The 21,993-nt window shown below is 41.8% G+C and overlaps 4 protein-coding genes across 5 annotated transcripts; 3 read left to right on the forward strand and 1 right to left on the reverse strand.

Moving 5' to 3' along the window:
* The first annotated feature begins 942 nt into the window (after positions 1-942).
* LOC6647665 (rootletin) lies at positions 943-12,369 on the forward strand. The gene is made up of 10 exons (XM_002070174.2): positions 943-971; positions 4,715-5,209; positions 5,282-6,526; positions 7,079-7,230; positions 7,325-8,701; positions 8,765-8,940; positions 9,000-10,987; positions 11,050-11,463; positions 11,535-11,710; positions 11,771-12,369. The coding sequence occupies exons 2-10, from the start codon at positions 4,715-4,717 to the stop codon at positions 11,832-11,834; spliced, it is 6,087 nt and encodes a 2,028-aa protein (XP_002070210.1). The 5' UTR covers positions 943-971; the 3' UTR covers positions 11,835-12,369.
* On the reverse strand, positions 12,204-14,561 carry LOC6647664 (glutamyl-tRNA(Gln) amidotransferase subunit B, mitochondrial). Of its 2 annotated transcripts, XM_002070173.4 has the most exons (9): positions 14,325-14,561; positions 14,112-14,256; positions 13,932-14,045; positions 13,560-13,875; positions 13,076-13,500; positions 12,877-13,013; positions 12,694-12,817; positions 12,362-12,621; positions 12,204-12,302 (listed from the first exon to the last, which is right to left on the reverse strand). In XM_002070173.4, the coding sequence occupies exons 1-8, from the start codon at positions 14,387-14,389 to the stop codon at positions 12,391-12,393; spliced, it is 1,557 nt and encodes a 518-aa protein (XP_002070209.1). In that variant the 5' UTR covers positions 14,390-14,561; the 3' UTR covers positions 12,204-12,302; positions 12,362-12,390. The 2 variants fall into 2 exon arrangements, with proteins under 2 accessions (XP_002070209.1, XP_046869536.1); XM_047013580.1 differs by having other exon boundaries at positions 12,204-12,621.
* Positions 14,562-14,830: 269 nt separating this feature from the next.
* LOC6647663 (hamartin) lies at positions 14,831-18,964 on the forward strand. The gene is made up of 6 exons (XM_002070172.4): positions 14,831-15,086; positions 15,201-15,457; positions 15,524-17,882; positions 17,945-18,102; positions 18,161-18,290; positions 18,350-18,964. The coding sequence occupies exons 1-6, from the start codon at positions 14,993-14,995 to the stop codon at positions 18,748-18,750; spliced, it is 3,399 nt and encodes a 1,132-aa protein (XP_002070208.1). The 5' UTR covers positions 14,831-14,992; the 3' UTR covers positions 18,751-18,964.
* A 199-nt stretch (positions 18,965-19,163) lies between these two features.
* Positions 19,164-21,851, forward strand: LOC6647662 (exocyst complex component 5). The gene is made up of 6 exons (XM_002070171.4): positions 19,164-19,295; positions 19,354-20,258; positions 20,323-20,910; positions 20,972-21,161; positions 21,232-21,549; positions 21,619-21,851. Exons 1-6 carry the CDS (start codon positions 19,263-19,265, stop codon positions 21,715-21,717), a joined length of 2,133 nt encoding a protein of 710 aa, XP_002070207.1. The 5' UTR covers positions 19,164-19,262; the 3' UTR covers positions 21,718-21,851.
* Positions 21,852-21,993: the final 142 nt, after the last annotated feature.

Genomic DNA, 21,993 nt, shown 5'->3' on the forward strand with positions numbered 1-21,993 from the left:
CGCCTCTATATATAGTATAAGGTACTCAATCCCATTTCAGTCTTTACGGTTTCGACTGCCGTTGATAAGAGTCTGACTATGAACCCAACACTCATTAAGCAAGCGACAACAACAACAATAATAGCAAACAAACTTATGCTTCAACACCGACAGCAACAAAATAATCACACACCTACACATAGTATAGACCCCAGGGCAACCATCCAGCCATCCATCCGTATATATGTATGTACATAACGTCTCTCGTCTAGATTGGAAAAATTGAAAGTGAAACAAACAAAACACCTCCGGGTAACAGCGGAGTCGTAATCCGAAATGCATAACCATAACCCATGATCGGACTTTGTCTATTTAGTTTTGCAATAATATATGCATGTATATATATGTTTTTTTCCAGAATGGCAAAACAGATTTCTATATCTATTAATATTTTGTGTGCCATAAGTACAGTATTTGTATGTACCTGCACCATGGTATCTCCTCTTCAAGGTTGCATCTCAGGTTAAGGCGGAGGAGATAAGCAAACAAATTTGAAAATTTTTTAATTTTGAATTCTGTTTGTGCCAATTCATTTTGTTTGGTTGTTGGGCAACACACACACAGATGTTGATTTTGAAATATATATTGTAGGTAGGTATTGATAAATCCATCGGACATCAGCTATATATATATACATATTGTGTAACTAAATGCATGTGTATGCAATTCTCTGATATGGATCGGCCGATAACCCTCGAACTTCAGAACTTCTAGCCGGCAAATGGCATCGCAATAGAATTCTCCCTCAACTTGTGCCAGGAAACATTTTGACATTTGGTTTTTGCGCCAAGACCAAGTAATTTAAGATTATTATTACCCATAGGTGATGCTTTATAAGTATCTCTGAGTTAGCTGGAACGTGTGGTCCACCGCTTCTACTGATAATATTCTTTGTTTAAAAAAAAAAAAATGTTTGAAATCTTCTATCACAGGTAAGAGAATCGCAAAAATCAAAGAGTCAATTATAGTTTATTGGGGGTCTTTATTGAAAATACACAAAATGTTTCCCCTTTTTTAAAGAAAAGTTTATTTTGTCGAAGGGGTAAACATAAATTATGTATTTTCCACCCTTTTTTTTGTTGGAAACTTGTTCTTATTACACTTGGCAAAATAATTAAAGGAACATAAATCGGATAGGAGTTAAGCGGGTATTTTGTTCTACAAATCTAGACAAGAATTATCTGTTTTTATAGCCACGATTTTCAGTTATCATGTTGATTTCGAAATGATTATTGACCATTGAGGTGGAAATATTGGGTAATTTTTTCTTCAAGTGTATCTGTTATCATCACAATTCCCCTGCAATTGATTAGCATTTTTTTGTTCTTGTTGAATCTTTTTTTTTATGGAAAATATGTAAATATAAATGAAAGGGTAAACCAGCGCATTGACAGAGTCCACAATTTATTGCCCTGCCACATTGAACCTATTAAACGCACTTGGGCATGGAACCAAGTTAGTTGGCTATGTGGCCAATATATGTATGTCTATGTAGGAGCCACCACCACAACTGTTCCTTAGTCCTCCTCCTGTGTTGAGAGACACAATTTGCATTTGTTGCTCACTCGCACGCCAAACACATTTGTGACTTCTTCTGGCCAATTACCGGCGGATATAACGCAATCAATTGCGGTTGCTCGTGGTTACGTGGAATTTGTTAATTCAATGTTTATTCTACCCTAACTCCAATGCAAAAAAAACATCAGAAAAAACGAAGGTAAACTCTATGCTAACAGCGCTAAGTTGTTGTCCTTAATGGCGGTTAGTTCGACAACGAATCCCTTCGTTGTCCTTAGGTAGACTCTTGTGGCAAATCCAAGCCTCTTGGCGCACAGCTCGTTTCTAGTTCCACGGACATTGTCAGTTCAAGCGGGCTCGTCCTTTCCGACAGACAGATTGTCAATTTCGTTTCGTTTACTTGGTTTAGACAGTGATTAGCTTTCATTCTCAAGGAGTGCTCGTTGCGTATTTCCGCATTTTTGCAAATTTGTGTCAATTGCCTTTTGGTTGGCGTTGCCAAGACGGGGGGCAGTGTGTGTGTGTGTGTGTGTGTTAAAGGCCCCACGCCCACAAACAGGAAGGAAATTCAAGTTAGAATCGTGATAACTTGATGAGTAAGCAATTGAAGCTCAATCAGTTAACAACATTTGTGATTGTGCGCGGATTTAATAAAATTTGAATTTTTAATCGGATATATTAAAAGTCAATAGTTTCTGTTTGAAGTAAGTGGAACTAAGCTTCTCAATCGTATTTACTTTAGAAATATCACACAATTAAGTGTCTTCGAAGTTTAATTATATTATTAACGTGTTACTAATTTGATTTGAAGAATTCTATAAATAAATTCTTAGTGGCCTCTAAAGAGCTTGAATGTATTTATATAAATTAAAAAATATTCAAAGTTTCTTTTATTAGGAACTTCTCCCGGATTAAGTATAAATTGCAGATTAGCCAATTGTCACCTTTAATCAATTAGATTTTTGGTTTCTACAGTCTAATTACTCTATACTGAACTTCTACATATATAATAAAGTGTTTTTTTTTTTATAATAATGTAATTTCAAAGACTTCTAAAACTATTTTTAGTGGATCACTAATTCTATTAAGGTAAATTAATAATAAATAAAAAGAAATAGAAGCATATTAATGGAAATCCCCAAAAAGTAACAAAAGCTGCCATTTTAGCAGTAATTTATTAGGTTTTTATTAAATACAGCGAAAATGATGTAATAATAAGGCACTTCGATTTGAAAAAATGATTGATAAACAGTTTATAATTCAAAGTACCTTATCAAATATTAAAACAAAAAGTCAGCAATTAAAATAACGCACAAAATTACTATAATTCTAATATAATTCTCTAGAAATACGACAGGTTTTTGGGGTTTTACTATTCGATTATAGTTACACATAGAAATGTTGAATTGGTTCAAACGTATCAAGTTTTAAAGTAAATTTAAAAAGATGATAAATTAGATAAGGAGGATTTATTCTCTATATTTAATGGTATAAATTTAATAATGAGAATACCTAATGAAAAGAAAAGAAAAGGTTTTTAATAATTAATCAAGACATCTTATTATCTCTAGTTAGTTTTCAGTTGATCCTGTTTTAAAATTATAAAATCCTAAAAATTCGCCTTGTAGAAAGATAGAAGGTTTTTTTTTTTTGACTGAATCTTAACATATAGATTTTAGATTTTTCAAGCTCTACTTATAAGACGTTGAAGTTTCAATATTAAACGAGATAGATATTGATTTATTACTATTTAACTGAGCATATTCAAGCTGGTTATATATTGTCTAATTTACGTGAATGATGATTGTAAAAATATACATTTAAGTAATCCTTAAAAAAGGTTTTGTGGTTGGAAAATCTAATCTTTAGAAAAATAAATCATTTGCTATGAATCTTGTATCTCTGGATTTTCAGTTATAATTTTTATTTTATTAAAACGTCTTTATTAAAAGCTTTGAATTTGCAATTGTATTAGAATAATTTACGAAACATTTTGGGACTTGGGACTTACTTTTTTAACGCATTTTAAGGGGAAACCCCTCAACAAAAAATTATGTCAAAGTTTAAATTAAGCTCCTGAATTCCATTTAAGACTAATCGCATAAAATCACAACTGAAAGACGAATAACTAAATGTCTACTAACATTTAAAAGCTTATCATTTAATGAATCTTTAGCAAGTTTTTGTATTTATGATATTCATGAATTCAGGATGCAATAAATTAATGTTTATGTAATATCAAGACGAATTCAATGTATATTATGTATGTATGTATCTTTGGTTTACGACCTCCGCTCAAATGGGCTCAATAATCACAGACATAAAACATGAACTAAAATAGAAAGTAGACCCACATTAAGTTTGAGCTAAGTAGAACCCAATAACTTGAATTCAGATTGCATGCTAAGGCAGCATAGTAAGTAGGAGTATCCCAGGGTTATACATCATTTTCGTTATTGTGGGACTAAGACGCAGCATAAGGAGACCAAATTAGAAGGCAAAGGGAAAGGATTCGTGTCAAAAGAAGTTTCAACAATGCGAAGGATAACCAAAAAATTGTTTATTAAAATAAATACGAGGACAATGAAATTATTATGTATGTTGGATTGTTGCTGTGACAAACTGCGACGAAAACATGGGGGGGGAGGGGAGAGGATTGGGGGGTTGGCTAGAAGGAGGATGGGGGCGATAAACACAAGTTTGCTGTCCTGGTGACAGACCGTGCAATGCGTGTTTGTTGCTGTTGGATTTTTTTTTTGGCGAGAAACCATTTCCTCAAGTGGGCAGAGAAATATGTATTGCCATTGCCCAGATGGAACATGAAAATTGGTTGGGATGATAATGAGCGTTTCTTTTTTTTAGGGGGCCGTTGGGGCTTGTTTATTTATGAGGGTAGAGTACCAACAACAACAAAAAAAAAGGAAGAAATATGTATAAATGAAAATTATATATCGCTGAGCTGTCATGGTGATGGTGACCTGGCTTCTGGGTGAGCTTAGGACAAGTTAATAAATCAATTTGAACAAACTTATCGAGCATTTAGGCGTAGGCGGAAAACTTTTGCACAAAAAAAACGAGAAAAGTTTATTGCTGCACGCAAAGTAAACCGCAAAACCAATTTTAACGTCACTTCTCCCTCTTTCTCTCTTTGGCTCAGATGCAGGCGTATCGCGATAACTTCAAGCAAACGCCCTGCCCAGCGGCCGTCGACCCTCTACCTGGAACGCCCGCTTCTTCAACGGCTGGACGCCTGCCCTTTTCGCGTCCACACCATCGTGGCGTCCGGGGGGGAAGTGATCAGCCAACGGTTAATACCGCCGCAGCTCCAATCTCTGGAGCCCTTACTCCTCGGATGATGAGTCCAGCACCGCCGACGGGGGATACATCCTCGGCCAATAATCTGTTGCGCCAGAATCAGGAGCTGCGCCAACGTCTGGCCGATGAATCGCATACCTATCGCCGTCGCCTGGACACTTACAAACAGGCCCAGCACAATCAGGCGAATCTCGTCAGCCGATTGCAATCGAAGATCCAGCAGTATAAACAGCGCTGCAATGATCTGGAGGAACGCATGCATGAGACTATAAAACCAACCATTCCGACCATGTCGGCACCCAAGCTAACTACGGGACCAACGGGGAATCAGGTCTTGGTGAGTAAATTTAAATACGACTTTCGTGTCAATGTCAATCAAATATTCAACTTTTCTTTCTATTTTTGGCAGTGTTCCACTTCACTGACGCTGGGTCAGAGCAGTCTTCCGTGTAGCTCTTCATTGGACTCACCACCACCCAGTTGTGGACGAGATTATGTACATGACGATGACGCCCGTGAGCTCTGTCGCAAGTTGGAGGAGGAGCACAATCGTTGTGAGCAGATTATCGCCCAAAATAATGCTCTCCGGCAGCAACTCGAGGAATCGAATCGCACCAATCAGGCTTTGACAAATGATCTGCAGAAGCTAACAAATGACTGGTCTGGATTGCGCGATGAGTTGCTCATGAAGGAGGATGAGTTCAAGGAGGAGGAACAGGCCTTCAAGGACTACTACAATAGCGAACACAATCGTCTATTGAAAATGTGGCGGGAGGTTGTCGCTGTGAAGCGAGCCTTCAAGGACATGCAGACCGCAATGAAGGCGGAAGTATGCAAAATGGGCCAAGAGATCAATCATGTGTCCAAGGATCTTAATGGTTCTGCTGTGGCTGTGAATTTTGCCCAACAGCAGGCCAAGCAGTCCGCCGATGAAGAGCTCCGTCAATCTCGTCGCTTCAGCGATGACCTGCAGGCCCAATTGGCCACTCTAAAAGTGCAATATGAGAGTGCCCGACACGAGATCATGGAACGCGATCAACGTCTGCTGGAATTAATGAATCAATTAAAGAAACTGGAGGATCGTTGCGGCCAGGCCGAGTCCCAGGCGGCCTTGGCCACCAGCTACAACAACGAGATAGAGCGACTTAACAATTCCATTCGCGAAATCGCTCAGGCTGTGATTCAAGACGCCGAGATCGCCGATCGCGAAGCAGACGCTGAGGTCACCGGCGGGGCCATGCAGCACATGCACTTGACGCGTGATGCCGCTTCGGTAGCGGGTGGAGCTGCCAGTGCCGGTGGTTCGAAATCGCCGCGGCGCAATTCGACACGTGCCTCCCAGGCATTTGCCGAGGGTACAATTTCGGCAGTTCAGGCTGCCCTCCACAAGTACCAACTGGCCTTGCACGACATGCAAGTGAAATTCCAGCATACGACCGAGACTCTACGCTCGACCAAAACTCAACTGGACACCAGCGATGGCACCAAACAGCTTTTGACCACAAAAATGCAACAGCTCACCGAGAAGCTGGACTGCAGCAATTCAAAGCTTTCCGAACTGCTGCAGGAGCGGGAGAGTCTGCAAAAGACGTTGGATGAAGTGCGCAGCCAGAAGCAACAGTCTGAAGTGGGGCGAGCGGATCTTAACAATGCGGTAAGTGGGTGCAAACTAGCGATAACCGCCGACGCAGAGATAAGAGAGAGAAAGTCCAGACTTTCATTGAACCAGAGATGTCGAGGTCTTTAACGCAATCCTGTCCACAGTGATTAGTGTTTCAATTCAATTAACATGCACATTATACATGGCTTTAGTCCAAGTGAATGCCTAAAAATAATAAAGCCATTAAGAATGCCAAATTTAATAATAGAATTGGCATTATAGGTGAATGTAGAATGTAATCACTCATTTGTAGTTTCTTTCCTCTTATCAATAGGTAGTATATTTTTATTTATATTTTTCCAGACACATTAAAAGAGATTACAAAAATGTTTTTGAACTACATATAAGTAACTTTCCTTATGTATCCGTCTGTATGTCCAACTGACTATGCAAACTAGTCTTAGTTTCCTAACTGTATATATATGACAAGGATAATGGAAATACTTTTTGAATTTAAATTAAAGTGGTCTAGATATAATGGGTTTTTCATTGTTCTTCTTAGTATAAATTTGAGACAAGTTTAAATCATTTAAATCTTATTTTTAGTATGAAAATCTAAGCGGCGAATTCGACAAGCTCCAATTGAACTATGGAAAACTGCAGAAACGTATTGATTCCATGGAAGAGGACAAAAAGGCCGTTGAACTGGAAATTCAAAGAATTCTCAAGGATAAGAATATAACCGAACTGAATCTGAGGTGAGCTGTTCTTAAATATCTCTTTGAATCACAACAGGCTACAAATAGAAGTCATTGATCTCCAAATATAATCATTTTTTATTTATTTCTGTAGATCGGAAGAAGATCGAAGCAGCCGGCTACGAGAGGAGACTATTTCTCTGCGTGAAGATCTTAATCGGGTCAGTCTGAATCGGGATCTTTTGGAACAACAACGAATCGAGTCTGATAATTTGATTTGCTTGCTGGAAAAACAAAAGTCCGATTTGGAATATGATCTGGATAAATTGTTGTTAGAGAAATGTGATCTCCAGGAGAAACATGAAAAGCTGTCGAGCAACAATTGTTCCACCAGCGACGAGCTGAAATCAGTGGAAAAGTGTCTAATGGAGGCACAAGAGGAGCGCAAAAAATTGCGTCTACAGGCCAACGAACAGTCCAACGAGATTGGGGAGCTTAAGAAGGAGTTGGCTGTGCTGGACAAGGCGCGTCTTGAACTCGAGACGGACAATCTCTCCTATAGTGAGAAACTAAAGTGTTTGCAGCTGGAAAAGGAGAAGATACTGCAGGACTTGGCATGTGTGACAAGGGATCGTGGCGATATTCATAATCAATTGACGGCCATGTGCCGCAAGAAGGAGACTCTCAACGAGGAGCTGATGCGTACGCGACAACGGCTGGAGCAGACCACTGAGACCAATAGCCGCCTTAACCGCAATCTGGAAGACATGGTCAAAGATGTGGAAGAGAAACAGGTGGTAATTGATCTCCACGAGAAGGATACTCATCGCCTTAATGAATTGCTAGCCGCTCTACGTTCGGAAAAGGAGTCCCTGGAGTCTGTGCTCTTTGATACAAACACCACACTGGAGGCTACCGAGGAAAAACGTAGCCAGTTGGAGCGTGAGCTTCAAGAGGCCCTGGTACGAGAAGAATCTCTAAAGAATCAGGTGGCGCGTTTGCAGAAAGAATTGGAGCAGTGCCAGCGCAAGGCTCAGGAGACCAGGACACAATTAGCGAATGCGGCTAGAGCCGCCGAAAGCGATTTCAATCAGAAAATCGCAAATCTTCAAGCAGCTGCCGAAGATGCAGCCAAACGACATGGTGATGAAGTGCTCCAATTGCGAAACGCTCTCGAAAAGCGGATGCAACAGGCTCTACAGGCACTGCAAACTGCCAAGGACGATGAGATCGAGAAGCTAAACGAACGTTTGGTCGCCCTTCAGGCGCACATTGAAAGTCTGGTGCAACAACACGAAGAGTCCTTGATTCGGGCCGAGAGTGAGAAGCAGCAGGCTCTTCTAATGGCTCACCGGGACAAGCAGGCGGTGGGTGAACGTCTAGAGGCCGTTGCCAGGGACTTGAAAACTGAACAGGAGGCACTTGATCGCAACAAGCGTGAAGCGAATGCCCGCGATGAGAAGCAAAGGGCTGCCATAGCCCAGCTTAAGGATGAGATCGTGCTCATGCGAACCCGCGAAGAAGAACACAGGTGAGTTCAAATTGAATATAAGAGAAATCATGACTAAAGTTTAATATTTCCTGATTTCGTTAGAATTAAATTGGAAGAGTGCATACGCAAGCAGGAGCTGCAATTGGTCACCATGCGGGAGGAACGCGACTCTCTCTGTCGCCTGAGTGAAGAGCTTAAAATAGAGATGCGCCTGAAGGAGGACAAAATGGATGGCACCAGCAACGAACTGCAGGACGCTCTGCGCAAGAACAAAGAAGGTATGCAATTATTCCCCTACATCGCCCAAGTCATGTTATATATTTGCCCTGTGTTATAGGCGAAGGATTCATCGAAAGCCTGCGCAAGGAACTTACGGATAGCCGCCGGCAATTGGCTGATAGCAACATTGAACGGGACAAGTACTCCACAAGCAATAAGGAGCTACGTGACCATGTGAAGCGTGTGGAAAGCGCCAAGCGAGAACAGGCCCGAGCCATTGAGGAAGCCCTGCAAAAGATAAGTAATCTGGAGGAGGCGAAGAATTCCTTGGAAAACGAACGGACTCGTCTTAGCACTATACTAAAAGAAACTGAAAATCACTTTACAAAGACAACCCAAGAATTAAATGCCACCAAGTCTGCCCTACAGAAGGCGCAGGTCGAGTTCGCACAAAAGGACGAAGGAGGCAAGGAGTTGCAATGCAAGCTCATAGCGGAAACCGAGCTTAAGGAGAGGGCCCAACAGGAACTATGTCAGAATAAGAAGCAACTTTCCGATCTGGAGGAGAATCTGTGCGCCACCCGTCAAGAATTGGGTAGATTGAGATGTCACAACAACCAGGAGGAGCATCGTTTCCATGCGCGTGAACAGGAACTGGCTCAACGCATGGAAGAGGCACGCGGCCGGGAGAAACGTTTGGAAGATCAGAAGCACAATTTGGAAGTGTGTCTGGCAGATGCCACTCAGCAGATCCAGGAACTGAAGGCCCGTCTCGGTGGAGCCGAGGGACGAATTCGGGCATTGGACGAGCAGCTTGCTTGCGTGGAATTGCATAAGCGGGATACGGAGCAGAAGCTATCGTCGGTAGTTCACACGCTGCGCAGAATTGCTGGCATTCAGGTGGATGGCAGTGTGAATCTCTCACATCGCCTTCTCAGTCCTTCCAGGCGCTTTAGTCCGTCTCGCAGTGTTGGGGACTACGATACTCGTAGTACTTCGCAATGTCCTGACCCACCCATCGATGTCGATCCCGATTTGGTGAGAAAGGGTGTGAGGAACCTTATGCACCAAGTGGCACAGTTGGAGAGAGAGAAGGACGATTACAAGTCGCAGTTGGGCGCAGCGAAAAAGCAACTGCAGGATGCGGCCGAACAACAACTTCGTTGTGATGCCAAGATGGGAAAACTTCAGGGAATGCTAAGAAATCTACAGGAGGAGAAGAGCAATCTGGAAACGGATCGCAAAATGAAAATCTCGGCCATCAATGCCCTTGAGGAGAAGCTCAAACAGCGTAGCGATGAGTGCCAGTTGCTTCGAGAACGTTTGGCCCAGACGGAAATGCAACTGGCGGCCACTTCAGAGGAAAATGCTCAGAATGAAGATCGCCTGGAAAAGAGTCGACAGGCCTGCTCCAAATTGGATAACGAGAAACGATTGCTACAAGAGGAACTGGCCAAGGTAGAGGGTCGGGCAAGTAAGTTGGATCTACAACGCGTGGCAATGGAAGGAGACCTCACCCGTCTGCAAATGGCTATACAGGAGAAGGACTGCAGCATTAGGCAAGTGTCAGAGCGACTGGAAAATCAGACGCGTGCCATGACCCAGTTGGAAGATCGCTGCACCTCGCTAAAATCTACTGTAGACCAATTGAAAGAACGTCTCCAAAAGTCTGCCGTTAACGAGACCCAATTGCGTGGAGAAATAAAGACACTGCAGAAGGAGCTATCCGAACAAGGACATTGCGCTCAGGCCAATGAGGACAAGGTGAAACTACTACAGAAATCATTCCAGACAGCGGAGAATGAGAAGCGTATCTTGACTGAACGTCTAGACAGTGCCCAGGCGAACCTTAACGAACTCAGACGCAGTCAACAGGCCCAACTTGATGGCAATCAGAGACTTCAGGAACAGGTAACCGATTTGGAGGTACAACGTTCGGCCCTGGAGTCCCAATTGAGAATAGCTAAATGGAATCAAGAGAGCGGCGGTGACAAAATCTTGACCAATGGCGGCGGCAACGGCGGCGATGAGGACGAACTCAATAGACAGCTAAAGTCTTCATTGCGAGAAAAGTCTGAACTTCGCAGCAAATTGCAAACATTGCAGGTAGGATATCCATGCCATAAATTCTTTTGTTTTCTATTATACTATAAATATCTGAAATCTAGGACAAAGTCAAACAACTCGAGTGTGAGCGTAAGAGTAAATTCTCTGGTGGTAATGCTTACGACCGTGCTGAGAAATCCAGTTATTATGCAACTGGAGCTGGAGATCCTGGTGAATTTGATTCCAATCGCTATGATACAGGTGGTAACGGTGGTGCTTCCTATAACTGTGGCCTCGATCACAGTGTGCTTGAACAGGAAACTCGTGATTTGCGTTTGAAAGTACGTCGTCTGGAGACAATGTTGGCCGAAAAGGAATCGGAACTGGCACGCTGCAAGGCACGGATGAATGACAGCGCCAAATGTTTAGATGGCATGGACACCGATCGCTATCGTAGTGCCCATTTGCATGCAGAAAAGCTGCTGGATGCACGTGAGAAATCACACAAACAACAAGTGATGTTGCTGGAGAATCAGGTGAATAGAACACACAAATATCATCTGAAAAATCTTTAGGTGAATAAAATTGAAAAACTAATACTTTCAAGATCTCCATGCTGCGGGAACAGTTGGCACAGGAGGCCAAGCGTCGTCAGCAATATATCCTTCGGAGCTCAAAGGCCAACAAAGAGATGCAACATTTGAGGAGCACACTGGGAGACTCACTACGCAATGTTTCTCAGCATCCAGTGGATGCACACTTACTGGAAAGCGAGAGCAGACGGTGAGTTTCGGATTATACCTTTACCTCATTCATACTTTATTTTTATTGCTTTAATTACAGTCTGGATTCTGCTGTATCGATGAGTCTACCGCCTTCCACCTGCCGGGATTATGATCGCGATTAGAAACATTTCTAATATATATATTGATCATTTGGTAACACAATCCCGCCAATAATTAATGTTCACTGCCATAAGCATTTAACCATTTAGAAACACATTCCTAGGAATACAATACAATCGGTAATGTCCGCCGAAATCCTTCAATTTAGTACAATACTAGCTGTTCATTGTCTGCCCTGTTAGACAATCGAATATAGTGCGTTTCATCATCTCGCATTTGGGCATAGAAATTCATTTTCACACTTACTTTACCTAAACAAAAAGAACATACAAACATTAAAGGGTCACAAGTTCCACTTCTTCTTGATTGAAGGAGAACACCGAACTACATACATATGTATCACACACATGATATATTGAAAATCATTTGCATTTATAAGTACATATTTATATTGATATTGAACACAACTAGTCGGCACAAGGCAATTCAACAAAATATCCTTAGCATATCTAAATTCCTATATACAAATTCTACAAATACATATCTACTATATTAAAATAATAATTGGAAACAAAAGAAATCAACTCACATCTTAAATACTTATGTAGCAACAGTTTTTCATTTCTGGGCAGTAGTCTTAAGCAAATTCTCCAGACAATCGACAACAATTTTCATATTTGCCTTTTGTTCCGATATCTTGGCCACTTCCCCGACAATGGCAAACAGAGCTTTTGCCTTGCCTTTTTTGTATTGCTGAACCGCCTTCGGTTGGTTGGCAATGGCTTGACGGCAAAAGGTCTCGATTTCATGTACATTACTAATTTGTTGCAATTTATGTTGATCAATTAGCTAAAAGGACAAATCACGGAATATAAGATTATGTCAATTCAGAGTTTTTGATCTATGGTAGGTATAACTTACATTAGCAACACTTTCATTGGGATTTTTATGTAGCAGATCAATCAGTTGTCTGGCTGCTTGAAGATTAATTTCTTCCAGATGCAAACAATTGAGAATATCACTCAAATTTGCAGAACTTATGGTGCTAATAATATAAAATTGAAATAATAATTGGACCAAAAAATCGTGGAATATAATACATACCAATCATCCAAATTTAAATTTAATTTGTTGCAATAGGTAAGTAAATCGTTAATAAGAAAATTGGTTATTATTTTAGTTGGCAGATTTTTAAGGCTCTTAGAGATGTACATAAAATGTTCCAACAAAATGGGTTCATTCTGCAAAATAATGGACACAGATAGAAAAGAGAGACTTTTAAATAAGGGGAGAGAAAACTTACCACCAATATAATGGCCGTTTCCGCATTGAGCTTGTTGAACTCAACTAACCGTTGACGAGTGTGCTCCGGCAGTTCGGGAATTTCTTCACTTAGTTCAGCTACCGACAGCAATTCACTAGTTGACCTGGATCCTGGTTTTAAATTTAGATGCAGAGGTGGCAAGTTCGGTTCGGGCATAAATCGATAATCCTGCAATACCTCTTTATCACGCATAGCCACCGTGCATCGCTTTTCGGCGTCCCAAGAGCGAGTCTCGTTGGTTATCCTACCACCCTTCGATACTATGTCAAGCTGGCGATTTATCTCAAAGGTGATTGCTTGGGAAATGCTGCGCACAGAGCCAATATTCTTGACTTCAGTACGTACACCCAAAGGATCACCTTCTTGATTAATAGATATATTAGCGTCTACACGCAAAGCACCCTCTGTAAAGTCAATAAAATGCATTTAGGCGACATGCCATAGCCTTATAAGGATGCCTTACCCTCCATTTTACAACTGCAGGTTTGTAAGCGTCGTAGTATTAGCATCAGTTCCTTAACTAATGAGGCAGCTTCTTCACCGGTTTCCAAATCCGGGGCAAATACCAATTCCATCAAGGGAAGGCCGGCACGATTTAAGTCAACTAGACTTCGCTTTAAATGGTCGTCGTGTAACGATTTGCCACTGTCTTGTTCCAATTGCAATTGCAAAAGTTTGACGGACTTGTAGTATAGCTTCTGACCAGGTGTGATGACGGGAAAAGTCATTAGCCCATTGTTGGCCAAGGCAGCTCGCTGTTGTGTGATTTGGTAGCCATTCTAGGGAATAAGCTACAAGTAAAAAATCCTATAAGAGATGAGACTTTTAATCTTACTGGCAAATCTGCATAGAAATAATGTTTGCGATCAAACATGGATACTTCGTTCACTTGACATCCCAGGGCCAAAGCAGTTTTTATGCCCGACTCAACGCATTTCCGATTAAGTACCTGGAAAAGATTAAGGCAGAAAATGTAAATCACAGACGAAAACCATAAATTTTAATATTGTCGAACCGGTAGTGTACCCGGAATGGAAGCATCAAAGGGAGCCACAGATGTGTTCAATGGGGCTCCGAAGGATGTGCCGCTGCCTGAAAACAATTTGGAAGTGCTGGCAATTTGGGCATGGACTTCTAGACCAACCACACTCTTCCATTTGCTGAAACAATATACAACCATTTAATTATAAAAGAAGCTATATATATATATATAATTCTGTATTGTCACCGAAATGGTTCTTGTGCTAATATGGGTTTTGTCGCCAGTCTTCGAATTGTTAAATAATTTCTCATTTTAGTGGTTGTGTTGTTGATATTCCTTCAAAGAAAAAATCAGCTGCAGAGCGTTGCCTTGCGTGCTTTGAGTGTCACCAAGTTTAATAGCCCAACTTTAATTTAAAATTATAGTATTAATTAAAGTTTATTTGAAAAATAAACCGGTGTGTCTAATCTATGGTCAGCACAGAAAAACAACAGTGTGGCCATATTCATACCAGCGTATATATGGCAGCGCTTGCATTAGGAGGCCAACAGTTGTAAAAACAGCTGACTGAACAGCTGATAAAAAAAGCTAGGCGATTTAACGATTCAGTTGTTCAACAGGTGTGGAAATAGATTAATTGTTTGAAAAACCAATGGAAAATCGCAAAGACCGTGATCAAAATAACATAAAAACTATTTTCTCTATTAAATTTTTATCGAGTTTTGTTATATTCTCAATAGATATGCACTTTGCATTGTAGATGTTGTGCCATCACTAGTAGTAATTGTACAATCAGCTGACGAGACGGACCACGACGAGTGGAGCACCAGCCAGCGCAGGCTGAAAAATCAATTGAAAGCTGTTGCTCCACAAACCACGACCGCCACATAGATATAGATTATTGCCTGTCCACCATGGACATTGAACGGGTGTTCAGTGACTTGGAGTCAAATCAAACGCACGAAAACGAGGTGGCAAAACAGAAACTTGTTGAACTCTTTACACAGAGTAAGTCCATCTTCACCATGTCTTTTTTCTTCTTCTGAGTTTCGTTTAATTTTTGTCACTCTCCTTATAATTTCTGACTCACTCACATCCTGATGCGTCCGTAATCGCTCACAGCTAAGGAACAATGGGCCGTTCAATTCATGTTGGATTATTTCATCAAAACTGGATCTCTGCGTATTATGGAGGTGCTGGTCAAAGCTCAGCCACCGCATGATGGCTACATATTTGATAGGCTAGACGATTGCCTTAAGCAGCAACAGCATCGCTTGCAGAGTCTACAAATGTTCTGTTTCATTGTGCGGAGGCATCCCACCTGGTTGCATAAAATCGAAAAGCATCGCCTGATTAAAAGTATATTTAAGTTGCTTATGGTAAGTAATCACTTAATCTCCAATCCCAATTGCGCCAGACTCTGTAGTGTGGTCCATCTATTGCAGCACGAGAAGGAGATTGTGCCGCTGATGAATGCCCTCCTATGCATCATTACCTTGCTGCCCATCATCCGGAATTCGGTGCCAAATTTCCTCATTGATCTTTTTGAGGTATTTGGACATCTGGCCTCTTGGAAGGTGCAAAATAGTAATCGTCTGCCAGACGAAAAGTTGGTTCACCTGCAACTGGGGCTCCAAATGTTGTTTCATCGTTTGTATGGCATGTATCCCTGCAACTTTATGGGCTATTTGGGCGAGTTCATCAAAAAGGGCAACGGTGGTGGTATCTTTCAGCATACCATTAAACCCCTGTTGGATACGGTAAGAGTTCATCCTATGCTCTTGACTGCAACCGCCGAAACTGAGGTTAGTCATGCCCGCTGGAAAGAAATGGAGCCACACGATGTGGTCATGGAATGTGCCTACCTCACTCTGCCCATTGTGCATCCGGAGTCCAGTAATGAGGACAATAGTTACGCGTATCCGGTCACACCCGGATATAGTCGAATGACGTCCACCACCTCGACCAATGAGTGTTACCAGCTAAGGGATTTCCAACACCCGAGGCACTCTATAGCACGATTTGATCCCCCTGGTGGTGATCTTAGTATCTGGAGTCCGCACAATGAGATTACAACCAGCGTCAGCAGTGCCATCCCCCTAACGCCGACGGCACCATTTAGGTTGCCGCTTCAGCCAAATATGATGAATTCCCAGTTGCTGGGTCTAACAGGCTCCTCCCCACCGGAGGCCGCGGTAGAGGCCACTCCTGAAACCACACCAATGAAGGATTTGCGTGAACTGAAACAACAGCAGCATAGCCTAGCCAATCCAAATGCTGTAAGGGCTATTTTCCCCACCAGCCAGCCGTCGTCTCCTATGCGCAGGGATCAACAACAGAGTCAATTCAATTTTCCAGATATCAGTAGCGAAGCAGAGGAGAGCACCACTACTACACTGGTGGAGAAGGTGACACGGGTAACAACATATGAGCGACGGTTGCAACAAGTAATCCAGGACAGACAAAGCTCCCATATTCAGCTTGAGCAGAGGTCATTAAACGCAGGTATTGGGGTGGCTGCTCAATTCCCGAGTAGTTTGCCAGAACTTGAGTCGGATGGAGCACCTGCTGCCAAGACAGTTCCTAATGCCAGTGCTGAAATTCCAGCTGCTTTGTGCGGTGAATGCAACGAGACAGATCGCAGTATGTGCAGTGTAGGTGGTTTACATATGCCGACCAGCCGTTCCATGCAACAGCTGGCAAAGGGGGTGAAACGACGGAATCGCATGGCCAGCTATTGTTGCAACGAATCCGATCCCGATGGCATGCTAACGACGGCCAAAAAGGCCACATTCACCATGGGGGCCGAAACACAGATGCGACGGGCCAAGTCGTGCTCGGCACTTTTCGGCCTACAAAAGCAGAAACAGCAACAATTAAATGACGATGAGGCCGATTGTCCTGGCCAAAGGCACCGCGAGAACGGTACGACAACACAAAAGACTGGAAGCCGCTTGCAACGTAGCGGCCGCATGCTGACTATGGCTTTGATGGACCCCAAAGAGCAAGCCGTGAGAAGTTGCTGTCACGCTGCCACTCAGACTTTAGAGGATGTGTTGCCGGCGCAGTATGAAAACCTGTTGTTCGAACTATTATTTGAGTTTAAGGATCAGCGCAATAAGTATGAACGGAGCTTGCTTTATCCGCAGGACATACTCGATCAATACATCATGCACGCCATCAACGCCAAGGAGAATTTCGACTCGGAGCAGTGCCAGTTAATGTGCCTACAACTTCAATACGAAAGCTATCGGCGTAGCATTCATGCGGAGCGAAATCGTCGTCTCATGGGCCGCAGTCGGGACAAACGTAGTTTGGAAATGGAACGGGATCGCCTTAGGGAGCAACTAAAGAATTTCGATGCCAAGAACAAAGACTTGGCCCATAAGATGGACGAAGCGATCAGAATGGCCAATGAGCGTCAGAGTAGCCATCATCAGGAGTTGTCCGATTTAAAAGCCAAGTACCAATACGAACTGGATCAAAACAAGTGTTTGCGTCAGGCCAACGATGATCTGCAGACTCGACTCTCCTTGGAAATGGCCCAACATAAGGAGCTGAACTATGAGTTGCAGTCACTTCGTGGCCAAGTGTTCAGCTTGAACAACGAACTCCAGCATGCACAGTTGCAAGCCGAGTCTGGATTACTCCATAAGCAAGAGCTAGCCCGTCTGGAGGCAGAGCTTATCATTATGGGTGAGGTGCAAGTGCGTTGCCGCGATCGCCTGGCTGAGATCGACGTCCATAAAGCTCGAGATGAGGAACTTTTAATGCTTCAAGAAAGCAGCAGTCTAGAGAGAAAAGGTAAAGTTTAGAGCTGATCTTGATCAATTTGTAATAAATATAACTGATATTTTGTACTCAAGACCTCAAACACAGTCTGGATGAGCGGACATCACAGTTGGAAAGCACCAAGCATAAGATAAGCGAAATGCAGGCCCAGTTGGTCAACAGTGAGAAAGCCATGACAGAGCAAAAGCGTCTCCTGAGCCTTGTCAAAGATGAATATGAAGAGAAATTCAAGGTGATTCAATGAAATGGAATAAAATCTAAAACTATTCTAATTCCTAATTTATTTACAGTCCTTGAAAGATAAATATGAGGTGCAAAAGAAAATAATTATCCAGATGGAGGAGAAGCTTATGATGACATTACAACAACCACTGGGAGCACCAGGCCAGAGCACTTGCTCCCCCGATACAGACAGAACTGGTTGGTACCAGTAAAATTTTATTTAGTCGATTTCTATCTAATTTTTTTCTTTTCAATAGACATTGCCTCATCCATGGAACGTAACTCGCCTCTGTCTACTTCGTTGGCCTCGAGCGAAAGCCTTTCAGCTAGTTTACGCTCCACCGAGCTAAAGAATCTACAGCAGCTGGTGGAGACACCCTCTATACCTGTGGTCTTGAGCGCCATGGAGGAAAATAATCGTATGCCCGCCATTGATTTGGCTTCGTCGGCCAGCACCGCCAGTGCCATTAATATAAACACCACTGCGGCTGTGGATTCTGTGACGAAACTTTTGGACTTGCATTCCGCTTCCAGTAGTGGCAATCATGCCCAATCACAGGCCCAAGCACACTCGCATCCGCATCTCCATTTGCAACAAAGCCAACAAGAGCAGCCATCATCATCATCATCCTCATCGCATAACCAAGATCGATTGTAGATCGGAGCAATTTACGCAGTTTAAAACTGTGGAATAAATAAATAGGAATCGCGAAATAATTAATTACAAAAAAAAATTATACATACATATACATAAACTATTAACGTTTGACATTTTAAATTGTTTGTAAAAGAAAAAATTTTGATATGATGGAATAAGTAAAAACGCGCATTAAGTTTTAAATAAAAAATTTACCAGGTCGGAATAAAATAGAGTTAATTAAAATCTTTTGTGTTACCGCTCACGGGGTGCTTCTTTTGCACTTTTAAAAAAAAATGTTTCTTTTAAATATTGCTTATAGGCACTTTTAATTGCGGCTTAAAAAGGATTTGGCCAAAAATTCAAAAAAGTTAGCTATAAATTTAGCTGAATATTTTACTGCTAAAACAACAGTAGCGACTGCTGCCAGCTGACAAACAGGTTGACAACTCTATGCACAGCTGATGCAGCAACAAATTGGAAAAAACGCCTATTAAAAATTATAATAAAAGAAAAACAAAAGATCCATTGCAATGTTGTCACAATATATGGAAGAATTTGAACAGGTTCGTCGATGGTTTTATAGAACAACATTCTGAATAATATTAATTTCTCTTGATGCAGGAACCTTTCGAAGTGGGAGAGTTCATTGAGCGGCTCACCTGGCGCACCAACAACGAATTGCAAAATAGCGAGGACTTTAATCCGGTGGCACTGCACGATACATTTATACAGACGATAAAGGATCTGAAAATACTTCAGGAGAAGCAGCAGAGTAAATGCGAAAGACTCGAGGAGTCTTTGCATCAGGAGCAAGATGCGCACGCCAAGAAGATAGCCAAATTGGTGGAACGCCACCAAACGGCTATCGATTGGTTTGGTCAATTGGACGAGAAGATAAACTCTGTCGCTGGTAAAATAATGCATCTTGGAGAACAGCTGGAGAATGTAAATACGCCACGCAGTCGCTCAGTGGAGGCACAAAAGCTCCTTAATTTCATGTCGGAGTTCCTGGCAGCTGGATCTGTGATTGTCAACGACATTTTCACTGATGCCGCTCGCCTGAACGAAGCCGCCGATGTCATACAAAAATTGTATGCCATCTCTCAGGATTTACCACCTGACAAATTTGCCGAGTCAAAGCGTAAGATTGAAAAGAAATACGATGAGGTAGAACGACGTCTTATTGAGGAATTCGCAACGGCCCAGAAAAGCGAGGATATTGAGCGCATGAAAGCACTCGCTCAAATCCTTTCTCAATTCAAGGGATATACGCAGTGCGTCGATGCATACATCGAGCAGAGTCAAATGCAGCCGTACAGTGGAAAGGATATATTTATTGGTATTGTGCCGATGTGCAAACATCATTACGAGATTATTAAGAAGGTGTTTGCCAATCCCCAGCAAGTAATGTCCAAGTTTATACTCAATATCTATCAGTTGAAATTGCATCAATATGCCATGACCAAATTGGATGATAAAAAAGACGAAGAGAAGTATCTGCGTACACTTTACGAACTGTATTCACGGTAAGAGAAACACTCTCAATAAATTATGTTACCTTTACATCTGCTCCTTTCTGTCTTCCTCTAGTACCTTGAAACTGTCAACCGATTTGCAAATCTACATGTCTACCATTGATGACGATCTGCTACAAAAGTTGACACAACAAATTTTCATAAAGAATTTATCGGGCTATGCCGAGATGGAGGCAAAGTGTCTAACCGCCAAGTGCTCAACTGAACTGGAGAAGTTCTATGCAAGCAAGAAACATCAAAAGACCCAGACCACCAAGGGATTTCGTCGCAATATGGAAGTGTTTGTTGCCACCAGAGCCAACATTAATATAGCCGCCATCGAGGATTATGGCGGAGAAACATTTCTATCAGAGGAACTGGCTATCAATATGCTGCAAGAGGCTAAGGCTTCGTTAAAGAGATGTCGTCTCTTATCCAGTGATGCTGAATTGCCTGCCAATTGCATTAAATTGAATGACATTTTATTGCGTTTTCTCATGCACGAGCATGTGGATTACGCCTTAGAGTTGGGTTTGCAAGCGGTGCCTCTAGCAGAGGGTAGAGTATTTCCACAATTATATTTCTTCGATGTGGTACAGAAGACAAACATCATTGTGCATCTGTTGGACAAGTTGTGCAATTCATCTGTAATACCATGTGTTAGGTATGTAAATCTGATGGGTGATCTAAAAATTGTAAATCTCATTGTCGTTTCTACACAAAAGCAATACACCAAAGTATTCGGATTATGTCTTCAAGAAGCGTATAATGATGGAGCAAATAGAAACAAAATTGGATCAGGGTCTTGATCGTTCGATAAGTGTTGTTATTGGATGGGTAAAAGTATATCTGCAATATGAGCAAAAGAAAACGGATTACAAACCGGAAACCGATGTCGATACAATTTCCTCAACTGTAAGAATCAAATGAAATAAATCAAGATATCAATTATTATGATACTCCTTGTTCTCTTCCCCATATTTAGGCTTGTCTACAAGTGGTGCAAAATCTTCAACCCGTCATTGGACAGATCAAAAAGTGCGTTGACGGTGAAAATTTACAAAATGTCCTTACCGAATTTGGCACACGTCTTCATCGGGTCATCTATGATCATCTGCAGACAATGCAATTCAATACGGCCGGAGCCATGTGTGCAATTTGCGATGTTAACGAGTATCGGAAATGCATACGTGAATTAGACAGTCCGTTGGTGACTCAGCTCTTTGATATACTTCACGCTCTGTGCAATTTACTATTGGTAAAACCTCAGAATCTTCAAGAAGTCTGCACGGGTGACACTTTGGTAAGTGATTATCGTTATTATTCCACTTTTTGTCACTTAACTAATTAAATGTGTTTTTTGTTAACGCAGAATTACCTGGACAAATCAGTTGTAAGACAGTTCATTCAACTGCGTACGGACTTTCGTGTCATTAAGAATACCAACTATCTGAAGGGCATCATTGAATAAAAATTTAAAGCTGCTGACTCACATTCCCAAAATTTCCACATAGTGCGGTACTTTACGTGAATTTAATTTATATACAAGTCAGAAGCATTATCTAATAATATTTAATTATAGTATGTGCTTTAACTTTCAATTAAGCTCAAGTGGTTGTTTCTTATTTATCTGTACATCAACCACTCTACAGGCCAGGTCTGATTGGCCACAACATCTTTGCTCGGGATCGATCAAGTTTTATCAGTCAGTTCCAGATTGCTCGCCGTTTTTGGCCTTTCCAATCGG

Source organism: Drosophila willistoni, chromosome 3R (genome assembly GCF_018902025.1).
Source record: "Drosophila willistoni isolate 14030-0811.24 chromosome 3R, UCI_dwil_1.1, whole genome shotgun sequence".
NCBI lineage: Eukaryota > Metazoa > Arthropoda > Insecta > Diptera > Drosophilidae > Drosophila > Drosophila willistoni.

What these genes read in the sequence shown, in the direction of transcription:
- LOC6647663 (XM_002070172.4), top strand. Translation starts at nt 14,993, where the DNA reads ATGGACATTGAACGGGTGTTCAGTGACTTGGAGTCAAATCAAACGCAC. An exon ending in AATATGAAGAGAAATTCAAG is followed by an intron (nt 18,103 to 18,160) that starts GTGATTCAATGA and finishes ATTTATTTACAG; the next exon opens with TCCTTGAAAGATAAATATGA. An exon ending in CCCCGATACAGACAGAACTG is followed by an intron (nt 18,291 to 18,349) that starts GTTGGTACCAGT and finishes TCTTTTCAATAG; the next exon opens with ACATTGCCTCATCCATGGAA.
- LOC6647662 (XM_002070171.4), top strand. Translation starts at nt 19,263, where the DNA reads ATGTTGTCACAATATATGGAAGAATTTGAACAG. An exon ending in TCGATACAATTTCCTCAACT is followed by an intron (nt 21,162 to 21,231) that starts GTAAGAATCAAA and finishes CCCCATATTTAG; the next exon opens with GCTTGTCTACAAGTGGTGCA. An exon ending in TCTGCACGGGTGACACTTTG is followed by an intron (nt 21,550 to 21,618) that starts GTAAGTGATTAT and finishes TTGTTAACGCAG; the next exon opens with AATTACCTGGACAAATCAGT.
- LOC6647664 (XM_002070173.4), bottom strand. Translation starts at nt 14,389, where the DNA reads ATGAGAAATTATTTAACAATTCGAAGACTGGCGACAAAACCCATATTA. An exon ending in CTGCAGTTGTAAAATGGAGG is followed by an intron (nt 13,501 to 13,559) that starts GTAAGGCATCCT and finishes TTGACTTTACAG; the next exon opens with AGGGTGCTTTGCGTGTAGAC. An exon ending in CCAATGAAAGTGTTGCTAAT is followed by an intron (nt 12,622 to 12,693) that starts GTAAGTTATACC and finishes TTGTCCTTTTAG; the next exon opens with CTAATTGATCAACATAAATT.
- LOC6647665 (XM_002070174.2), top strand. Translation starts at nt 4,715, where the DNA reads ATGCAGGCGTATCGCGATAACTTCAAGCAAACGCCCTGCCCAGCGGCC. An exon ending in ACCCGCGAAGAAGAACACAG is followed by an intron (nt 8,702 to 8,764) that starts GTGAGTTCAAAT and finishes TGATTTCGTTAG; the next exon opens with AATTAAATTGGAAGAGTGCA. An exon ending in CTGGAAAGCGAGAGCAGACG is followed by an intron (nt 11,711 to 11,770) that starts GTGAGTTTCGGA and finishes CTTTAATTACAG; the next exon opens with TCTGGATTCTGCTGTATCGA.